The sequence below is a fragment of the Egretta garzetta genome, unplaced genomic scaffold, assembly GCF_000687185.1.
Source record: "Egretta garzetta isolate BGI_Z169 unplaced genomic scaffold, ASM68718v1 scaffold447, whole genome shotgun sequence".
NCBI classification, from domain to species: Eukaryota; Metazoa; Chordata; class Aves; order Pelecaniformes; family Ardeidae; genus Egretta; species Egretta garzetta.
Window position 1 is genome coordinate 2,185,753 of NW_009260397.1, and position 22,456 is coordinate 2,208,208.

General features: G+C 51.7%; 1 protein-coding gene across 1 annotated transcript in view; it reads right to left on the reverse strand.

The window, feature by feature from the left end:
• The window catches only part of NCOR2 (nuclear receptor corepressor 2), a 188,012-nt gene that overhangs the window by 86,256 nt on the left and 79,300 nt on the right, over nucleotides 1-22,456 (reverse strand). The window contains exons 8-12 of the mRNA XM_035898548.1: nucleotides 22,278-22,330; nucleotides 10,012-10,078; nucleotides 4,567-4,754; nucleotides 3,119-3,212; nucleotides 487-665 (exon numbers count right to left, since the gene is read on the reverse strand). Of these exons, the coding sequence (XP_035754441.1) occupies nucleotides 487-665; nucleotides 3,119-3,212; nucleotides 4,567-4,754; nucleotides 10,012-10,078; nucleotides 22,278-22,330 (581 nt within the window). The remainder of the gene's footprint in view (nucleotides 1-486; nucleotides 666-3,118; nucleotides 3,213-4,566; nucleotides 4,755-10,011; nucleotides 10,079-22,277; nucleotides 22,331-22,456) is intronic.

Here is a 22,456-nt window from a genome sequence, read left to right on the forward strand (position 1 = left end):
ACGGAGGGGCACCGGCTGGAAGCTGCAGCCTGAGGGGGTCTGCATGGGGACGTTGGATGTTGACAGCCCCGAGAATCCCTCCGGACACGCAGCACCCAAAGGACAGGCATGTAAGCCCAAAAACATAACAGTGTATGGAGCATTGGGTTTCGCTGCTTTATCCTTAAACTGTCTGACACAACGAGGGGAAGCAGAAGCAGAAAAACTTCTAGTTCTCGCCCTGCTGCAAGCAGCAGCTTCCTGCATCTCCGCACGCAGGCATGAACACAGCAAGCCTACGGAAAGGCCTCAGGTTTCTGTGCAGGTGCCATCACCTTGTGCCCAGGTCCAAGGCAACACAGCGACTGTGGCTGTGTCCCTGGGGGGCAAGACAAGTCCTTGGGAAATTCATGCCTTAGCATGCTGGGGCACCTGCCAAAGCATTGCACAGGTCCTGTCTGCCCTTCCCAAGGGCTATGCAAAGAGAGGTGTGTGGGCTGCACTCACTTTTCCCGGAAGGTCTCCTTCTCTTGCTCACTCCACATGTTCATCACCTGCCGGTCCTTGTAGACCTTCATGGGGTCATCCATGAGGCCGTTCATGTTGATGAATTTAATGCGCTGCTGGTCAGCATCGTAGAGCATGGGCGGGATGACAGCGAGCTGGCGCATCTGCTTCTCCAGGTTCTTTGGGGAAAGCAGAGAGAACAGTTGGTCAGCACCACGGGCCCGCAGGGACTGCAGGGGACAGATGTTCAAGAGGAAAGGACAGGCAGAGAAACAGCAGAATTCAAAAGCAAACACGAGACAGCTTTATTGCTAGCGTAATTGTAAATTAAACGCTGAAAGAGGCTATCGCTGTCAGCCAGGAAACAATTAATCTTTCATTTTGAAATAAAAGGCTTTAAGATCCTGCGTGGAAATGTCTGACTTAAGCAAAACAGTTCCTGACCATGATGAGAGACAAGTCAAAGCAGCAGTGGCACAGGGAATACAAACCCCTTCCCAGCCATCAGACGCACGGCCACATGGAGGTTCAGCCCCCCCACCCCACATCGCAAGGGAAGCGGGTCAGCTCTGCAAAGCTTTCTCAAAGGGCGGGCAGAGGGAAACGTTGTGTTTCCCTTCCACGGGAAACCTTGTATTGTTCCAGGAGGCTTTAAATGTCACTGTAGTGGGGCCGTCATTCTTTTTTTTCCTCTTACTGCAACACCCTGAGACATCATCTGATGCCTTTACTCCATCCTATGCAAGCACAAAATTCACCCAGAGCCCTGGCTGCAGACCAGGACAGGACAGACTGGGCACACTGGTTTCCTTAAGTATTTGCAACAGAGTGGCCAATGTGATGTCTCATTTGTGCCATACCCTGCCTGAATGCCAGGACTGTCCCTTTGGCTGAGCTGATGGTGGTCCCCTGGCAGAGGTCCACCCTGTGGGAATGAAGGGATGCTCTGGCCACGCTCTTTCGTTTGCCAGCAGTGCCATCATTCCAAGTCCTCCCTGTCACCTGGAATGCCACTGGTCAGACATAAATTCCAACCCTTGACCCAGCAAGGCCAGGTCTCAAGTGCTGTTATTTTAATTTACAGCTAGGCGCTGGTTCCTGGGGGAACAGTATGTCCAATCCTTCCAGCAAGCTGCTGACCCAGGCCTGCCCAGCACTGATCTGCTTCTCCGCTGTGACTGATCAGACCCAACCTGCTCTTCCTAAAACACAGCTCTCTGCACAGACACGGACTGTGTCACTGCATCACGTTCCTCATCCTCACTAGGATGCCTCCTGTTTAGCAGCTGGCTGCTTCAGATGCCCTGGGGGTGTCATCTCATCGTGGGAGGTCAGGGACAGCCTGCAGCCAGAGCATCGACCCTGACAACCGCAGAGCGCCCCAGCAGAAAGGAGAAAGTCCCTGTGCAGAGCCATGGCAGGCAGAGGCAGCTGGCAGCAGCACTGCCTGCAGCTGAGAGTGCAGGGCCTCTCCCCTCATCTGGCAGGGTCTCGGGGTGCCGAGTGCTGCAGATACACCCCGCTGGCGGGCAGCCAGACCTCTCTCCTCTCCAGCAATGCACGGGGCGGAGAGCTGGCCCTTGCTGCCAGTGATGCTCCTGGCTCTCACCTCCCTGCTCCTTCCAACCCTGTGGAAGGGCTGGAAGCTCTTAAGGTCTCCTCTGAGACAAGCAAAGCGGTGCCTTGGGGCTCAGCAGAAGGCTGTCGGGGTGGAGTTTAGCAGCATACTGTGCAGAAGGTTGGAGGCAATTGTCTAACCCTCCCCTTGGCCACGAGCTCTGCAGAGCTGTGAAATTTCCCTCTGCTTCCGAGATCTGTGTCCTCCGGGTCGTCGCCTTAACTGGCTAACAGCAAACTGCCTGGGACCCAGGGAGCGAACCGCGGCGCACAGGCAGCAAACATCTCAGCTATTGCTGGGCAATGGCTGCTCTCCCCTCCCAAATGCGATCCATTCACTGCAGCTCGCCTCCGTGCCAAGAGAGTGGAACCCTTGTGAAACCAGATCCAAACGAAGCCAAGGTCACGGGGATGTTTCAAGATGAATGGAGCACTCCCAGAAGATGTGGGCCAACTGGCTCATGTACAAACCATTCATTCCATAGGATTCCCCTGCGTCAAGCCACACAGCCCATTCAAAACAAAACGAAACAGAAAAACCCCTCCACCCGGCAGCCAGGGCGCCGGCTCCCTTCCCTTCCCACCTCCGCTACCAGTTTAAACCAACAGCCAGGAGACGTTTGTAGGGTGCTACCCAGGATGAGCAGCATGCTGGGGTTTCAGGTCCCTAAGAGGCAGTTGAATGCTGACAGATCCTACCCACTGGCCACCAGCTCCTGGGCTGCTTTGCTCCACGTTTTGCTCCTGCAGAACCATTGCACAGCTCCGTTACATCTCTCAGGCAGCTGGGAAGATGCTGCTGGGTATTAAATGAATGCCTCACTTTGGATCCTGTCCAGAAAGTGTATTAGGCATCATGGCAACCTCCCCAACCTCAGCGTGGCCTGAAGTCAGTGGGATTTGGTATAAGATTTCACCCTGGGACGCAGTGTGGGAGCTGGTGGTACTCTCCTGGCTTCCTTGGAAAAAAGTGGAGGAGGGGTGAAGAGGAGGAGAAAGGACAACCTGGTCTCACCTCTTGTTCTGAGAGCCCGTCGATGATTTCTGACACCTCGTGCTCGCTGCGTGCAGCCGACATGGAGAGCCCGCCGCTGCCCCTCTGTCCTACCCTGCTGGGAAAGGGCAGTGAAATACTCAGATACCGATGCTCTATTTTGGAAACCACATTCATAACAACTCGCTGGCCCTGTTGTTCTCCTTGTTGACCTCCATAATGGCCATATCCCAACACCCCACCCAGGCCACCCCATCCCACACCGTGGGAACAGGGCCTGCTGCAGCCCCATGGACTCTGACAACACTTACTCCTGCCTGGAGACCCCCGTCCCCCAAGTCCCTCAGGTTTAGGGCTCACAGGTTGAGAGCCTCAACCAACCTTCCTTACCTGTGCCAACGGCCACCTCCTGGATCACTACAACAGAAGGATATTTCATGCCCAACCATACTCTCCCCCCATTATTTTCTCCTGTTCATCGCACCGCAGCAATGGCATAAAGGCATCAGCGTTAGCACCAAGCCATTAGCCCTGTGCCACTGCATCGGGTTTGCAAATGCTGCAGGAACTTTTAAATCAAAAGCAGCCATTGACATCTTCCCCCCCCCCCATATCACCCAGTGTAATAGCCATGCAACCCAAGGAATTAAAACTTTTCTTATTAAGCATGTAAAAGCTTAAAACATTTCTCAGTACCATTTCTCCCCTTCTCTTTAAGAAAAAATAAAGCCACTGATTAGGAAATTTGGACCCATGTTTATGGAGCACAAGGACAGGACGCTGGCACAAGGGTCTGGTTCTGCACACATCAGGTGACCCTGGGCAAGATCCCGGAGCTGAAATGGGAAGGATGGGGAGTTTTCAGCAAGAAGGGTGGAGAACATGAAATCGTGTCTCCTCCTGGCAAGAAACAATATGACCTCAGTTGCAATTCCAGTGAGGAGGAGAAAATGGACAGGGGATGGGACAGACAGGGGACATCCCTTTCAGTGAGACACTTTGCTCCTTTCATATTGTCTGCGGTCATTCCTATAACCTCTGCAGACCTTTCTTCTCCCTGCCCGTGCTCTGATCAAAGCATGCACATGTATTAAGTCACCGACATGACCAAATACACCTGCAAGTCTTGCACATCTTAATTTAAGCCCACCAGTAAGGCTTAGCGCTGTCCCAGCCAGGCAGCCAGCACAAGGGAGCTGCCCCTTGCTCGGACCCGGCTGGCCAGGAGCTCAGCAGCAGAAGGGAGATGGGCAACCACATTCCTGACATTTTCCTTCTCTCCTGGCTCTGTGTGGAGCCACTCTGGGGAAAAAGCAGCAAAGCTACTTGCCTGCTGGCTTCTGCCTTCGACGAGAAGGGGAGAAAAGGCACTGATAGCCATCCCAGGCCGCTCCTTCTGTGAACAAATCCCACATCCATCCCCAAAGAAAAAAGAAAGGCTGTCCGATACCAGCTCAGCCCCTTCCTACCGCTTCTCCTCTAACCTCTGCATGCGCTCTTGCAGTTCCCGCTGCTTCCGGATCTCTGGGAATTGCTTCTCATAGTATTCCCGCACTTTGCTCTCTTTGGCACGGCGCCGGGGGTTATTTTCGATGCGCTCCACTTTTTTTTCCCAGGCTTCCATCAGCTGGTCATAGCGCTGGCAAAACTTCTGTTCCTGAAAGGGCAGAGGGAGAGAGGGAGCTCAGGAGACGTGCCTGGGAAGGGCAGCTCCTCCAGGCCTGTCCCTCGATGGCTGCTCAGGCTGAGCCTGAGTCACGTTGCTTAAAGAAATACGGTTTATTAGGGCATGGACTCGCTCCAGGGTCTGGGACCAACCCAAGGGTAAGTTCTGAAAAGAGGCCATCAGGTACCCTCAGGCTTTTCCCTTCCAGACCCAACATCTTCTGTGAACCCAGGGTTCTTGCCCAGCGTGCCTTTACCCATCCACCACACCTTCTGCCTGAGCATCCCTCAGTGCCTTGGGCGCTTGATTCAGTGACCAAAGGCCCAGTGCTGGGCACGGAGCACCGCTCCGACATGGCTGGCCACGCACGGGGAGAGGGCAAGCTGCCTGCCTGAGGCCACCAAGCAAGAAGGGACTGAAACACGGCCTTGAGAAGGGACACAGGAGGGCAGGAGAGTGGGCCCCCGCCACGCAAGCAGGGCATGCAGAGCTGTAATTTTGGAGCCACCAGCTCGCCGTGCTGGGGAGAGGCTTGCCGAGATGCCCGCAGCCGGGGACCCCTTCCCACCCACACACACTGGCTCTGGCACTCATGGCTCCATACCGGCAACACTGATGGGACTGGGACCACAGGGCGTCTCCACACATGGGCCTGGCTCCCCGAAACCAAAAGCTGGGCACCCGGCCCCTGTCTGAGGCTGTATGGCATGGTGGTCTGGCCATGCCGTGATGCCCCCAGCTCCTTCACCATCCTGGAAAGCAGAAGTGTTTTTCCAGCTGCTGCTCCTCCTTTTTGGTCCTGGGACAAGCGCATCCCCACTGACAGCAAACCCAGGCTCTGCCAAAATGCAGTGCTGCAAGGGGTTTTGATGCCATGGCTCCCTGGGTGACGTCCTCATGGCACACCCACCCAGCTGCCCACACAGGTCCAGCACCTCACTTCTCCCTGGTATTTATGGGACCAGCCCAGTAACCATAACATTAAAATATCATTTGCAACACAAATGAGCCTCCCCTCCCCACACTCCTCCCTCCTCCAGCCACGCTCTTGCAGGAGAACACCCACGGACAGGCAAGGCCCACACCGAGAAGATGCCCAGCCACGGTCCCCGATGGCTGCAGCGGTGACAGGAGCGATGGTCCCCAGCCTCATGTGAAAGCAGCTGGGTGACCAGAGGGTGTTTTAAGGTTTCGTTTTGAGTGAAACAAATGCCTTCTAGGCCCCAAATCAGGAAGCGAAAACAGATGTTGCTTTGCAAAATAATCAATGGCAAACCCCAGGTCGTCTCCCGCCCCCACACCGCTTTCCAGAACGGACGGCTTGGCACTGTAGCAGAGACAGGGGGAATCCAGATTTCAAAGAAATAAACTCATCTCTTGCCATCGCCACCCCACAACCAGAGGGAAGTCCAAGGCTGTAGGATTTCCCAGATGTGCTCTGCTCTCGTCTCGCAAAAAAAATGGGGAGAGGCAAAAAAACCCAAACACAAACCAATGGAAACGCCTAATTGCAGGTCAGGAGGCAGCTGGGTTACCATGAGCCAAGTTGGTTACTTGTACCATGGCCCTCGAGCACCAGCAGCTCTGTGGCCCATCGCTGGTGCCAGGAACCCAGAGCAACACACGGCCGGCGTCACACCAATCGTGGCACGGGGGTTTGGTCCAGCCATCCTGGACCTGGAAATAACCCAAGTGCAGCAACACAGCCTGTGATCCCTGTGGCCTTTTGGAGGCACTTCAGCAATAACCTGGAGCAGACAAACCACCTTGAACCCCGCAGCTGATGCAGACTAACACTCCCCCAAAAATAAATTAATTCCCATTTGAACGCCTGAAGCCAGAGGCTTTCCTACCCTGCATGGATGCACAGGAGATGCTTGGATTTCACCAGGAGCCAAAGGAAACAGCCATAAGATGAAAGCGAGGAATGAGAACAAAAATAAAAATGCCCTAAAAGCCACCAAGGGGAACCTAGCGCTGTGGGCGAGGAACTGTAGGTAATGCCAACAAACTGTGGCAGCTTGGAGAAATCACAGCTGCTGTGTTTTTACCCCTCCTGAAGCGATGCTATCAGCCCCCCTGAAAACGAGAGCTCCCACCCTGCCAGCAAATCTGCTACATCCTCCTGCTTTCAGAGCATCGCGTTTGGGAAGAGGCTAAAAATACCCCACAAAGTTTACCGAGCCTCAGCGCCAGGAGGCAGCTGGTGCCCTGTGCTGCGAGCCAGCCCATGGCGCGGCTGGGGGACAGCCCAGCACGAGGGCTCGGTCTGGTGAGAAGCTTTGAGGCTTTGAACAGTTCTTCATTCCCTGTGGGAATGAGCCAGCACTGGGTCCCGCACCACCAGCACTCCGGCAGAGCTGCCTGGCACAGCCACCAGACTGTTCTGCAGTCAGCAGGGAGGCTCTTTTTCTTCCTTTTCCTCCGCTATTTGGGACAATTGGATGAAAGCTTTATCCAAAATTCCTCTTTTAAGGAATTGGTATTTGCAGATAGAAAAAGCCACACCAGTGTCACACTGCTGACTTCCCCGGCAGCACCAAAGCTCACACGACTCAGCCCTCCAGAGCACAGCTCTGTTATGGACCGGCCAAACACTTCTGAGTTCCACCTGCTTTCTTAAAGCCCCTTCCCACCATGGAGCAAAGATCCTTCCTGTCACGCAAGCTTCAAACCCCACCACAGCAGGGATGGTCTGCAACATCCCTGTGTAGTGCTTTTTGGTCCAGCTGGGATACAGGCTCCCTACAATCTTTTGCCATCCTTCAAAAGCCAAGATCCCAGGCACCTTACAGCACTGTGCGTTCCCCAGATCTTCACAGCTCAATCATCAGAAGCTCCCGGTCAGGCACTTCAGGAGCAAAGTGTCTCTTCCTTCTTCAAGCATCCTCTGAGCAGCCTTAAGCAAGCGAGTCCATTCCTGAGCAACCACCTGTGCCGGCTTTTAGCATCGGTGCTTCCTCTGCTCCCCTTCCCGGCTGGGCTCACCAGCCCATCCGTGTCTCAATCACACAAGTAAGTGATGGTGAGCCAAATCGGACTTGACATGCGTATCTAAAAATGGATGAATAGTAACGCTGCCGTAGCAGCTGAAGGCAGCGTGTAGGCTGTGCCAAGCCCGAGCCCTCCTGCAGCCCACGTTCTCGCAGCTCCAGGGAATGGTACAGCTCTTCGGAGGGGAGGGGAAGAGTGGAGGTGACAGGAGGAACCAGCCCAATTCCTATGCAAGCCCCATAGTTTTGTTTCCCTGCCTGATGGAGATAAACCTCTTACAGCCAGAACAGCTCCCTTCAGCCTTCTCTCTCTGCAGCATCACCCCTCTGATGGCAATTAAATGTCTTCTGCTGTGCCGACCTCGGTGGAGGCAGGAGGAAGCCCTGCAGATCCTCTGGTGGGGCTCTCGGGGCCGGACCCTGCAGGGACCGAGCTCTGACCCTGCTCCAGCCAGCCCTGGGCAGCGACAATACCCCAGAAAGTAAAAGAGCCAGAAAGAAACATTGGCACATAAATGGGCTTTGCTAAAAATAGGGTCTGCTACAAAATAGGCAGAAAAATAGCTAAGCATACCCATTTTGCAAACAGAATCAGCAAATGTATTCACTTTGCAAATTCAGCAACCGTATGTTGCCTATTTTGTAGAATAGGCAAAATGCTTCCCTAAACTGAAAAATCCCCTTTCAAGGACACTGAATAAACCGGCTGGCAGAAATTCACCTATTTTGCATGACAGGCGACTTTACTGCAAGCCGTATTTTAGGAACCGTGCTCTTGCAGCCTAATTAAACCTTTTCCCCTAGCTCCTCGATATTCACAACAGAGTGACTCGCTCTAGATTTAGTGCGGAAACTGGCCATTTCCACCAGCAAAACAGCTCCTGGGCAGTTCCCCTCTGGTTCCAATAAAACCACACTTTGCTTTGCAGTCCCTGTTTTGAGGAAGGGAATATTGATCCGCTTCCCACCAGTGCAGAAGTCCTCAGCTGCAGGAGGCGAGGTGCCCCAAGAGGCTCCGACTACCACCCTGGGTCATGTTGAAGGCATAAGCCCTGTAGCCCCTTGCTAGAAACCTGGAAGAAGTTTTATCACAGAAAAGACTAAACAAACACGTAATTGGACACAAATGAGACACAACCATCCCTTTGGAGTGCAAGATCTGTGGCTTTTGGAAGATTGCTACAAAATGGGAGAAAAATAAGAAAATAATTTGATTGCTGGCTCAGAAATGGCTATGTAAACAGCCTTATTGGAAGTTGCTTTTAAAGGCAGAGCCTTCCAACCACTTCCCTGGGCCGACTATTTTTGAATTTTTCCAACAATTCCTCCCAGCCACAGCATTTCTGTCCAAAACCAGCACCAAAGATGCTCAGAAAGCCTGCACCGTTGGCAACTTAAGACACTAATGCCGGCACCCGAGCCTACCCCAGAACACAGACGCCGAGTCAAGAACCAGTTTTTGCACCTTCCACGTAAGACACAACGCCCTGCGTCATGAGCTGAATCACCCTTCGCGGGAAGATGCCGCAAAATCCACCTTCCTGGTGGCGGCTGTTGGTTGCTTCTGGCATTTCCCCTTTTGTGCTGGTTTTGCCTCAGCTCCCGCTGGCAACCACCGCAGGCAACTGTCGGTGCTGAACACTTACAAATTCTGTAAATCCCGTTTAACTTTCTCTTCTATTTACCAGGGACTTGCGATAAATGCCTTTGAAGTCTCATAATAAACCCCACCTTCCCCCTTACCCAACCAAGAACCATCTCCTTGAAGGACACTGGAACTACCTCACAGGCAAAGCTGCCTAGAAATTAACTGGCCAGGGCTTAATTTTTGTTTTAAACCACAAATTCTTAGAACATTGCTCTGTGGTCAGCTGGAAAGAGTCAGGTCAGTCTTCAGAGCATTTATCAGAAGCAGAGTCAAGTTGTTTCACACTTCTGAGGGTTCAGTCACTCACAAAACACACATTTACGCTGTGAATAGGCACCCCAAGATCAACGAAGGGCTTTGCCGTGATTCAGCCACTGCCGGGTGTTTGCTCTGCAGGGGGTACTTGCAGAGGGAGGTGCTGCCTGCGGCAGGATTGGGGACCTCTCCTTTACATCCAAGTTATTTTAAGCATAAGAGATACCACAGCAATGCAACAGGCAAAGAACTGAGTGCCAGCACTTCTCGGCTGGAAAACGTCCTTTTCTTTCTCACATTATAAATTATGCTGCTTTATACATATAAAATAAGGTGTAGGGGAATCACTTACCCACTGTTTGCGAGCATGATTTCTCCTCTTAAAGTACAAAATTAACTTTTTCCGCATTGCCTGGTTTCTGTAAAGGAATAAAAAAGATGAGATCTGATTAACGAGACGGCTGAAATCCAAAGCCTGTCTCTCCCCACTCCCAAAGGAGTTCGCAACGCAGCTTCCACCTTAACTCGGAATTGCATCAACTTCGGAGCCGTGAACGCGGTTATCTGGGGACCTCACACCAACTTTAGAGAAAGACCAACAACCCCTCCAACATGAGGAACTTCATCCACATCTGTTGGTAAAACCAGGACTAAGGTTGAGAACTAAAATTATAAATCCCCAATTCTGCAAACCTTTACCTCAGCACTGAACACATGCAAACATTCAGCTCTGCATTTACCAACGGGCCAGGGTGTTTCTTGATTATTTGGGGTTTTTTACATCCTGATCTGCCAAAACCCAATGGGGTCCCAAGAGTTGGGAGGCTCAGGCCAAGCTCTGTGTGGCAGGAGGTGGCCACCCCGGGCCAGCAGCGAGGGAGCTGTCAGCACACACGTGCTCCCAGGGGTTATTCACCCCCAGGCTCCAAGGAGCTGATAAGGAGGCAGGATTGCAGCACATATCTCCTAACCTCTTGCTTTCTTGGAGCCGTGCCTAACAAAGCTGCAAACAAACCAGCCAGGAAAGTTCAGCCACTTGCAGGATCAGGACCTCAGAACAGAAACTAGCCACTGCAACCACAACCAACCCAGCATCTGCCCAGACACCACCCCTGGTTTCTTCTTCTTTCTACTTTCTAAAGACAGCATGAAATAATTGCTCAAAGAGAAGCAGCGCCGGAGCAGTAAGGACCTGGAAGGGCTGCACGAGCTCCCAGAGCCTGCACAAACCCGAGCACTGAGCTCCTGCTGTTGGGCCCGGTGCTAATATTCCCAGCAATAAAATCTCTAGGTAAAAGCTAGAGACCAGGGGCAAAGGAGCTTCCTTAAGTCTTTTATCCTGATTAAAGGCAGAGCTGCAGTGTGTAATTACTGATCAGGAGCTTAACAGTCTCATGCAGGATTTAGCAGAAGGAAAAGACACCTTTGCTGCTTCCTCATTCCCCTCCCTGCCTGGCTAGCGGGGAGGGGAGAAAACACCCTCCTCCCCCCTAAATCCCTAAACCAAATCAGCAGCAAAAGAGACTGTTTGGGAAGGGGCAGGGGTCCCGCTCACTTAGGGAGAGGACCGGAGGCAGTCCTGGCTAAATCTGGGGATGGAGAACAGCGCAGGAAGTATCAAATTTTTTCACTTTTAAAACTCTCTTCTTGCTGCACCACTAAACCATGCACTGGCACGTACGGGGAACGGCAGCGATCCCAGCGCTGCCCTGGGGACCCCAGGTTCCTCCAAGCCCACTGCCAAGGCTGCACCCCCACTCCGGCAGCCTGCCGGGGGATCCCAGCCCGCCTGTACGTGGGGACCCGGAGCAGGGCCTGGGGGCACCGCTGTAATACTGGCACCCACTAATTAGCAGGTTTATTTAGGACAGCAATTCCTTGGGTGTGGGGTCTTCAACCACCACTACCTCTAAGATCAAGTATGGCTGCTGGAGGAAAGGCAGCAGGATTTGGGACAGGGATGAGTTCTTCTCCAGCACAGCACAGCCACACTCAGCTCCGTGGCCCCTTTAGTTTACCACGGAGGAAATATATCGGGCTTGATTCTCGGTCCTAATAGTACCATTCAGATTTTGTACCTTCTGTTTTCCCCTCTTAATTAGTTACCAGAGGTATGGGATACACACAGAGTCCCTGACCACTGCCTGAGCTGTCCTACAGCTTCATTCCTGTTGATTTTGCCTTGAACACTTTGGTGCAAAAATAGAACCTTGATTTCCAAGGCAGTGCTAGCAAGCGGCACTCATAACTCCTCTTAGGAATGGAAAATACCAGCAACCGGTTGGGAAGACTCCAGTATCCTCAGCTCGAGCCACACAGCCCCAAATCCCTGCGCACTCCCAATTCCAGGCAGCACCAGCGTCGGCAGAAGGCACAGCCAAGCGACGGGGCTGAAGGCTCCTGCAGAGCAGATGCTTGGATCCACAAAGGTTTTCTGAGCGGGGGCTTAAATACCAAGCTATGCTTGATTCTGTTTCAGAAATGGAAGTGGCATTGGACATTGGGGGGGGGGAGGAGGGGGAGTTGAGTGGAATCTAATAAATCCATGCATGGCGGCGCACTTTCTGCCTTTGCACTTTTTTGACGGCATATTTACAAAGGACCCGCTCTTGTTCTGGGCTGCACCAAAAAAAGACCACAGGCCACCTCATTAGATATATTAAGCATTGCTGCCAAAGGCTTCTCCCTGCTGGATCACACACCACCACTGTCTTTTCTTTCTGTGTGGTGCATCCACCGAGGAGCCTCAGAGGGCTGCAGGCGACTGGCTGAGCTAAACCTCGCTGCTTATCTCTCTGCAAACAGCATTCACTTGCCTTTAAAAATTAGGGAAACCAAGGCACGGAGCGGCAATGACGTCTGCCTGCTTGTTCAGGGATAGAGGCATGAGAAATGAGGAGCAGGGCTGTGCTGTGCCGACTCTTCCAGAGCATCCATCTCCGGACCCGCAGGTGAGGTTGCTCCAGCAGTGTCCAGCACCCGTTTGCCAGCCCTGCACACCGGGTGCTCCTCTGCCCACCTGCAGGCTCTGCGCCCAACCGAGCCCCGGCTCCTTACGTGCTCCCGCATCCCTTCGCATCGCAGAGGGCGAGCTTTCGTCAGTGGCTCCAGTGCCATGTGGTGCTGCAGCCGGCAGCCATTCCTCCTGCAGAGACCCCGTCAGACAGATTTCCTTCCAAGGCTTCAGCTCCGCACGAACAAGCTCTGACGGGAGACTGTGCCCAAAAGACACGTTCCCGTTTATTTGTTTATTCCAATTCTGATGGAAACTCTTAACACTGGGAAACTGCTGGGGTGATGCTAATGATGATCATGTGCGGGATGGCCTCCAGCAAGGGGTCATGGCTTGTCCCCTGGAGACAGCTAAATCCTTCCCTGCCCTCCCCACGCCAGCCTGGGTGACATACAGGAGAATTGCGGGGCTTCGACATGCTGCTGCTGGATCTGCCACACAAGTTATCAGGGAACAGGAGAGTAAACGAAGCAAATTAGCAGCTCTTATGCAGCTGATGTGTTGCCTTAAGTTTTGCATCATGGCTGACCTTGAAAGTGCTAATACAGGCAAAGACTTAATGGCTCCACAGCTGCAAAAATCAAAAAATAAGGAATGCCTTGAAAACCAGTGTATGTTTACCACCGCCAAGGCTGAAGTAATCACAGAGTGAAAGGATTAAAAACAACAACAAAACCCCCTCATGCCCTGAATGTTTTTGCCACTTTATCTTTTTTTTTTTTTTTATAAGGTCAACCTTTCAAAGGTTAATACAATCTCAGTAAATATAAATAGGCTTCACAGTTTATCTTGCTACATGGACTGCTGTTACTTAGAAACCATTTGCAGAGAGGTTAATTCAGGCCACGCGTCTCTGAAGCACACGCTGTGCTCCCTGGGCAAATCAAAGAGCCAAGCACAACTGCTGGGCACAGGCGGGGAGGGAAGGGAAGGGAAGAGCTGTCTGCTGGGAGCCTTGCACAGAAATAACCAGTGTGGAGCAGCACGTGCGAAAGGTTGCTCTTGCAACGCACCAACCCGCCTTCATCATCCTCCTCGGCAGCCTGAATCCTTGTGGCTCCCTGCCTGAGGTTTGCTGGGGCGCAAGGAAAGCATCATGGATGGAGGCCCGAACCGCACGGCCTCCACGGGGTGAAGACATCGGGCAGTTCACAGGCAGAAGGAATGGAGGCTCCTTAGGTAAAGCAACAGTGACTCTTGTGGACAGTTTTAAGTATTGCTGGGCTGGCACATCAAACACCATGCCGGGTTGGGAGGACGGGTGAGTTCCCTGCCCTGTCCTCGGTGGTGCCTCACAGCTGCCAAGGCAGGGCAGGGGCTGGCTGGGATGGACCCAGCAAGACACAGAGCCTGCCCAGCTTCTGGCCAGCTGGTGTCTGGGGGCTGCCGATGGCACGGCCCCATCCTTGTGGTCAACAATTCATCTAATCACCGCCAGAGCCCATCTGCATTTCTGCCCTCCCTGTGGCCGTGGGCTCCAGAGCTCCCTGTTGTACCTATGGGGAAAGACCTTCCTTCTGGTGGGCGCTCAGCTTCACATGGTGTCCCCCAGCACTGGCTGCAACGACACAGGCAATACGTATTTCCCACTTGCCTACTTCAGTGCAGCCCTGGTCTAACACTTCACTCTGAAGGCAGCTCTTCTCCAAGGTGAGGACACCATGCCGTTACGTTCTCTGTGCCAAAAACTATTCCAGCCCTTTGGTCACCAGAGGAGCTTTTCCTGCACCTTCTCTGCTCCTCTGCAGGGAGGGGCAAAACCAGCCAGTGCAGGTCACGCAACCACCACCACCTTCTCCAGAGACACTGACCTTGTGAGCTTCTGCAGACCCCAGGCACCTCCAGACAGCCCCCAAAATGGGGGCTCTTGGCCATGCTCGGGGAGATGCAGCCTCGTGCTGGGAGCCCAGAGCTTCTGCTGCTCTCAACTGCTCTGCAAACACCTTGAAGATTTCTGTCCTTGTTGCCAGTGAACTAACCCGGTGATGATCTCCTTCCATCATCCCTGCGGGTTGAAGGTAAGCCGAGCCTGCTGCCAAGGCTGCAGGTGATTCAGGGGTTTTCCCACATCAGAGGCCCAGTTTATCTGTAGTCTGGGGTGGCTCTCAGAAGCTCTCAGGAGCAATAGCTCCCCTGCTTTAGGGGCCAGATGTCAACTGGACAAGTGCAGCAAGAGCCCCAGTACCAGGCACCAGCCTGAAATGGTGCATGACCCAGGTGGGGAGCCTGGGGCAGCCCCACCAGTGCCCAGCACTTCCCCACAAGCACCAGCAGGCAGGAGGAGGAAACAGAGATCAAACAAGGTAAACCAACTCCAAACTTGATGTCTGATTGTCACCTGCCACCAGCACAGGAAGAAGGATTCAAATACTACCTATAATTTTGAGTGTGATTCTGCAAGAGCTTTTTGTCCTTGCATAACTCCTCCTCATCCCACAGCCCCACTGACCTAACTGGCGAGCTCCCCTACCCGAGCATGGTTCTCCGGAGTCAACTTCCAAACCACCAAACACCCAAGTGAAATACATCTCCCACTCCAAGCAAAGGGAGCCCTGTGGGAGCAGCTGCTTCCACCTTAACTGGCTTGGTGCAAGGTTGGGGTGGTTTGTTTTGGGTTTTTTTGCTTTCACAATGGAGCCAGTCAAGTAGAGAGACCTTAACTCATGACTTTTGAGTTCCTTGGCTCAGGTCCACATGAATGACTTGGCTACGATCCTTCCAGAGGCTGCAATCTTAAAAGGATGTGTGCGCACGCATGTGCATTGGTGCTGGTGTGTACACATGTGTGGACACTGCCAAAGCCCTGGGATAAGACTCCCAAGGATACAAAGAGCCGATGCACTGCAGCACACCTGGCCGAGCCTGCCCGCAGAGACCTTCAGCCAGCGCAAGATGAGATGAAAGGAAGTTTACTATTTGATCAAAACTAATCAGGGGTATTTAATTACACAGGAACGTCTTTCAACAAACAGCCAGTGCAAACAAAGTAGGGATCAAGCCTGCAAAGAGCGATGGGAAGGAGGCAGCGAGCAGCTGGCAAAGCCATTGTACAGCAAGATTGATCATGCAGGTGAGGGTCGGAAATGGAGGAGCCTCCTGGCAGCTCCAGCCAAACAAAGCGCTGCCAGCGAGACCGGAGATCTGTAAACCACGGGACCCAAGGAGCACAGCAATAACGCTCCAAGGTGAAACCAGCCAAGAGGCGACGGAGAGCAAATAGAAACAGTTGTGTCCCCCCAGGTACGCCCGCTCCTATGCATCGCTGATGCCAGGATCCCAAGCCGCAGCTCGGGGCAGTTGCCGATTGATTCCCTACCTCTCCAGCTGCAAGACGACCTGCGGAGAGGGCAGGGAGCAGGTCGTCCTGTTCATGGGTCACCACACTCATTCATTTCCTTGCTTTCAAATGGCCAGAGCACACAGCTCCGTCTGGTAATACACTGTAACCCATTAACCCCAAGGCAGAGCACGTTCCTGGAAAGCAAGCTGTTTGGAGCAGTTTCCTTGCAATATTCAGAAACGCTTTCTGGGGAAGAAAAGTGAAGCAGACCTTTAGTTAGTTTACCCCAGGGCCCTTGAGCATTGGGAAGGACTAAATCCCCAGCACCATTAGTGCCTCTGGGAACAGAGTGGCAGAGGTTCCTAACTCTGGATGTACAGTCAGGCAGGCTGTGCTTGTGCTCAGAAACAACACTCAAGAGAAAGAAGCCATCCAGAGGTCTCCCAGCTTCTCAGAGTCCTCTGCAGGTCCAAAACGCATTCAGCTTTGGAGGTCCAAAGTCATCACTGTAATTCAAGTTTGTGCTGTTAATTCACCTGGCAGTTCACATGCTGAGGCCAGTGAGATGCTCGCGTTCCAAGGAGATGCCTTGGCAAACACAGGCGCCCTGTTATCAGAGCCAGCCTGTCCATGTCCTCACGGTGCCACCTCCTCGTGAAGATGTTCCCACCGAGATGCGCAAGTGACTCCCTTGGGTAGCAGTTACACCCACAACCACAGTTCTTAACATCAGATGGGAAATTCAGGCCCATCCCCTTTAGCACCTACAAGCTTAGGACCAAAATGAGACAAGTGCAAGTGCAGAGGCGCTTCTGGCCGTCGCTCTGGCACCTCTCCTAGGCCTTTGCCTTCCCTTGAAGCTCAAGCGGATGGTGCAAGCCCAAGTGTTGCATGATAGTCCACCCAAGCCCCACAACTTGGCTTTTCACTGGCAAAAGGAAGAAGCAGAAGGTTGTGGTGTATGCCTCCATCATTTAGTAATTCATCACAAGGTAATACTGCTGCCCTAGCGCATGCCAACAGAGAATAAAAAAGATGAGAACCCTTGAATGGGATAAGCAGGGAGCTGCTAGGTGAATTTCTAATGAGGAAAATGTCTACAAGCGCTAATAAAGAGACCTGAAAGAGAATGCATTAGTAATGACAGGGTTTGGAAAAGCATTTGTGTTACATGTCAGGCTTAGACTATGAATCTACAGGCAATCCAGTGCTACTAAAACTCCTAAACAGCAGTAATGAAAAGATGACTTAAATTTCCCAAAGTGACAAGTGATTTGGAAAGCCGTAGTTGTTAGATTTTCAGAAGAAAGCTGTTCTGCTCTTTTGGGAGAAAGGGGAGGGGGCATTTTCAAAAGAAAAAGATGTTCAGAAGCCCTAAACCTCTCTGAAAATCCTGACATCGACTTTGATTCTGCAGAGGCAAAGTTTCCCCCACCAAAAAGCTATCAGCTGCAGACAGCAACCCAGATGTGCAAATATTAACAGTACACACGGCTTTACTGCCGCTGGATCTGGACACGCAAGAAAACCAGAATCACACCAAGCTCCTGATCTGTTTTAACCGTACACTCAGACCCTGGTTCTCTGACATCTCTCCAAGCATCTCAAGGGGATGCAGCCTGGTTTCACCCCAGTGTTTCTGAATTTCAGCACAAAAGCAAGGAGAAGCTCTTCAAGGGAAGGTTTAAAGCAAACTCTGTGAACAGCACCTTGCACGTACTTACCCCGGGCTTTTCAGTTTTCCTTTTGTGTGCTTTTTCAAGGCTCAGAAGCTCACATTTTGCTTTCAAACACAAATCCCACAGACTGTGATTTCAAGATGACTGCTTCAGGAAAGGGGGGAGGAGAGTCCTACCGGGCTGTTTTTCATGGCTGACCGAGCAAGAATCTCCTGCTGCAGAGATGAAGGCCCCCTTGGAGAATATCTCTCCAGGTAGACAGCAGGTAATTGATCCTGCTCATCTGAACAACATCTTGTCATTTTTCAAACACTTTGAGGAAAGAAGGTTAATATCTTTGGTGCCAGGAGTCTGGAGAATACGCAAAATCACTACCACGGCAGGGTAGGAAGAGCAGCTCTCATCCTTGTACATCCAGCTGGCAAAACACTGAAATAAGAGACCTAGACCAGATACACTGGTGCTTAACTGGTGCACAAGTAAGTGCCCTCTGCATTCATTGCTGTATTTCAGCAAAATCCAAAAAAAGGGGTCTTTGCAACCTCCTCAACTGATGCAGAATCATTCAAGTGGCCTCCAGTTGTGTTCAGGGCTGCATCGCATCTCGAACCTGTCATTGCAAAGCCAAACAATTCACACCTTGAAAAACAGCAAGGGCTAAGCTAGCTATGGGGCGGGCACAGCTCACCCCATCCCTATGAAAAGGAGGGCACTAAACACCGTCTCGCTCTCTTCTTTCTTGCGGAGAGAGTGGCAGAGCCCTTCCCTCTAACAAAGCAGGTCTTTCAAACAGAAAGGACACGGTCCCATCAAAGGTAGGTCAAGTCTTTGGCACAAACCACTCAACAGTGCCTTAGATCACGCGGCAGATGTAGCATACAAAATTAACCATGTTTGCTCGGAGCCTGCATTCGCAGGTGAACCAAAGGGACCCGAGCAGACGGGTAACAGAGCACGGCGAGGCAGCTAAATAGGACTTAAAAGCTTTTGAAGCTGCAAACAGTGGAATGAACTGGGGCATGAAATTAATTTTAACTGTACTGAATAGGAGACAGGCCATAAAACTCCATGAAAATAAGAGACCGGTAACATTTTAGTAAGAGCAGAAATTCTCCCCGTAACTCCCCAGTCAGCTCTATTAGCATAAGTGACTCATCCCAGCTGAAAATCAAAACAAACAAGCAAGAAGAATTCAACTAGCATTGCAAGGCGGAGAGTATCGCTGTAGAGAAATCGAGGAATCCTGGCTTTGTGATATTCAAATGCCTTCTCACTGACACTTGCAAATGTTCAACTGAGAAAAAAAAAAAATCCACTGAAGGAAATGTTTAAAAAAAAAAAAAAAAAAAAAAAAGAAAAAAAGGCATTTGTGAATGCGAACAGCCTGGCCATCCTCCTGTGCCCAGGTATGAGGCTCCAAACCAGCTTCATGAAGAAGCAGTTTCTATTTAGCACAACTGAGCCAGCACGCAGCAAGGTTTTGTGGACAGCATCACAACCGAGATGATTTTCCAGCAACGTACTAAAAGGCTTTTTCATCATGACTAAATCTGCAAAGGGTGAAGTTGTTCAGAAGAATCTACATCCAATTACACCCCAGCAAAATATCACCTGTGCTGTCCTGGCAGTTGTCCTTCTGGTGCTCTAATGCATCTGGGTGATGCCTCCCAGCACCCTGAGGATTTACTGCATCTCCTACTGAAACAGCCACCTCCAGGCTATGGAGCAGAAACTGCTCTTCCAGAGCAGAAAGGCACAAACACAACTAAGAACAAGGAAAGAACAAAAAATATTTCCAAAAGCAGCCTGCGGAGAAGTTGTAGGTAGGATTTGAACATCCAGGTATGACCTGGTCAGAACAAACAAGTTGAATACCTTTTCCTCGTGCTCATAGGACCCTGAACCATTTGCTTAAAAGAATCACCAAAATCTTGGTTTTCCATCTGCCTCCCAAGCATCCAGATGTCCTTTAACATGCAACAGGGACACAAGAGGCGGGAGGACAGGACACAGTGATTTCTCTGCACATCCATCAACAAGTAGCAAAGTGCAATTCAGACCCCAGGACCTCTGAGACAGGCCCACGGTCAAAAGCAGCAGCAAACATCTGGAGCCCAGATCGCTCAAGGGCCTTTCGCTGACCTAGATCTGTGAATGCGCTCGGCTGGCATCAATAACCAGCTGAAGGCAGCTAATTGCGAGGTTTCTGGAAGGAGGAGACGAAGGCTTTTCATTAAAACATGTGGTTTCCTTCCCATATTTTTGCAGCACTAATCACAGTGAACATTAACCCCAAGTCTGCCTGCTCCAACCTCGCCTTGGTCTATCACCGCCACCGCTACAGCCGCACGAGGGGGTTGGGGTAACCCTATGGGTGCCTACAAAGGAAGGGATGGAGGAGCGCCTGCTCTGGCAACATGGGAAGCTGGTCTGACAGGGCTTCACGTCTCATTACCGGTTTCACTCCTGACCTGCGCAGTCAGTTCCCTCTTGTTTGTGGCCGCCTTTCAGGCAGCAACTAAGGACAGGAAATCATTTAAATCACAGGAAAATGTGATCACAAACCCACAAATACTGGCAGGGGAATGGAGAGTGGGTGAAGTATCTGGATCTGCTTTTAACTCATTCTTTCAAGGACAAAACTAGCGATCAGCTTGAAACTGCCACCCTCAGCGCCCAGCTTGTGGCGGCCATGGAGCCCTTCCAGAGAAGAGGGGGGTCAGAGGACCCCGAGAGACAGTGACTGCCACGTGCCATCAGTGCCAGCCGTGAGCCACAACCAGCAACGCGGAGAGCATGTCCTTGGGCCAGCACCTGATGCTGTGCCGAACAGGGCGGTTTGTCAGCCGTCAACCCCCTCAACTGACAGCAAAAGAGACTTCCAAAAGCAGGGGGCTGCAAGCCCGCAGGGAGCAGGATGCCAGGCATCATCGCCTCTCCCAAAAGTAAAATTGCCACCTACTTCATTAGTCCTGTGTTCAATCAGTGAGCTGGAGGGGATGGCTCTGGTTTTGTTCACTTTTTTTTACATCTTTGTAGCTAGAAAAGCACACCTGAGCAGTGTGGGCTGGGGGAGATGGCCAGCGTGGAGGGCACACGTCTGCATCCTCCACGCCCCTCAGAGCTGCCTTCACAGGCAGCGTGTCCACCAAAGATAACGTCCAGAGTGCTGAAATGACAGGAGACCCAGACCAAAGCACACCAGTGTCAAAATCCTAGGGGCTCCTTGCCCAAGACTTGTGACACTATCTGACAAGCTTTACCAACCAGGGGTAAATGCATCGCCAACACAAAGCAAACGTCTGGAAGCAAAAAACAGTTGGGATTTCTCAGCTGCAGGAAAAGCAATCTTTTCCCACTGACTTCTCCATCTGCTTTCCCTCCCTGCAGAATTCTTCTCCATCCTCCCCTCCCACCACCAAGAGATGATGCTCCCCTACCTCAGAGGTGCATTGGCATTGGGTTTATTCCCAGCATCCAGGCCAACGCCAAGTACCCAAAATGACCCTCGCATTTAGGGTGCCAGTGCCCAGCACTGGCACCAAGGCTGCTCGGGGACCCACTGAACCCTGTGGGAACCAAAGGGCTCAGGGTGACTCCGGGGTTTGAGTGTTTTACAGTGAGTGCATTGCCTGGATGACACAGAAAGCCTTGGCTGGAGCAGCAACCGAGCGGGGCCAGGCAGCGAGCAGCAGGGTCACGTCACCAAACCCTCCTCCTCCCCACAGCCCTTGGGGACAGACAGCACCTAAACACTGCCAGTGCCTACCACATTCCCCTGCAGCAGAGCAGAACAGCACAGGTACGTGAATTCTCTTCCTATAATCCCCCTGACATCAATTAATGTATGGCTGAAAAGCAAAAGATTATTAACTTTTGTTAATAGATTATTAAAGATGATTATCGCCAGCTGACCGAGTCCGTACCAAAATAGACATGCTGCAGGCAGCTCAGAGCAATCATCATCAGTTCATTCAAGGCAGATAAAAGTTTCAGATCTGGTTTGACTATTTAAATTTCCAACAATAATCACAATTATCACTATTCTCATTATCTGTTATATTTCTTCTATGTTCAGGAAGTCACTGTGGTTATTAAATGCAGGTTGATGATTAAATCGTGTATTGAGGTGATAAGTCAAATTAGATGATTGCTAAGTCTCGGTAAGTATCTTTGAAATAACCAGTTGTTATTAGATATTCAAGAGGTGCTTCATGAAAATCTAATTGTAATTGCAACTTTTCATTTTACCTCATCTTTCCCGCATGCAAACACACACACACACGCTGGCAGCTGATTTCATACTTCAAGATGTGTGAAACACAGAAGAAAGCACCCAAGGTGAGTGCTGTCTGGGAAAACGCCAGGAGACCGGCCAGGACACGCACCCACCTCCCCGAGAAAAAAATCAAACAGCACCTTCAGCATCTGTCTGAAGCTACGGCTCCCAACTGGGGGGCTCCTGGAGCTGCTCCTAGAGCTGGTTTGTGCTTCAGGCACTCAGAGTGGCGGAACACCGGCTCTGAAAGGATGCCCGCGATTCCTCGGCAGCTTTAATCAGGGTGTGGGAACAAGCCAGCATCCCTCCCGCTCCAGCCTGATGCCCAACCTGACATTTAAAATAGCCTTCATTGCCATGTACTTACATTTTAATGTTTTCATGGTATTGCCTGGTGTCTGAAGGCTGGTTGTATAATGGCTGAAATAAATAAGAAAAATGAAGGCATAAATGGTACAGTCTGACATTTAGAAACTTAAACCTGTCAGAAGCGCTGCCGCCTCGGTGCAGGTTCCCGTCTCCCCAAGCTGTGCCAGCCCCAGCGCC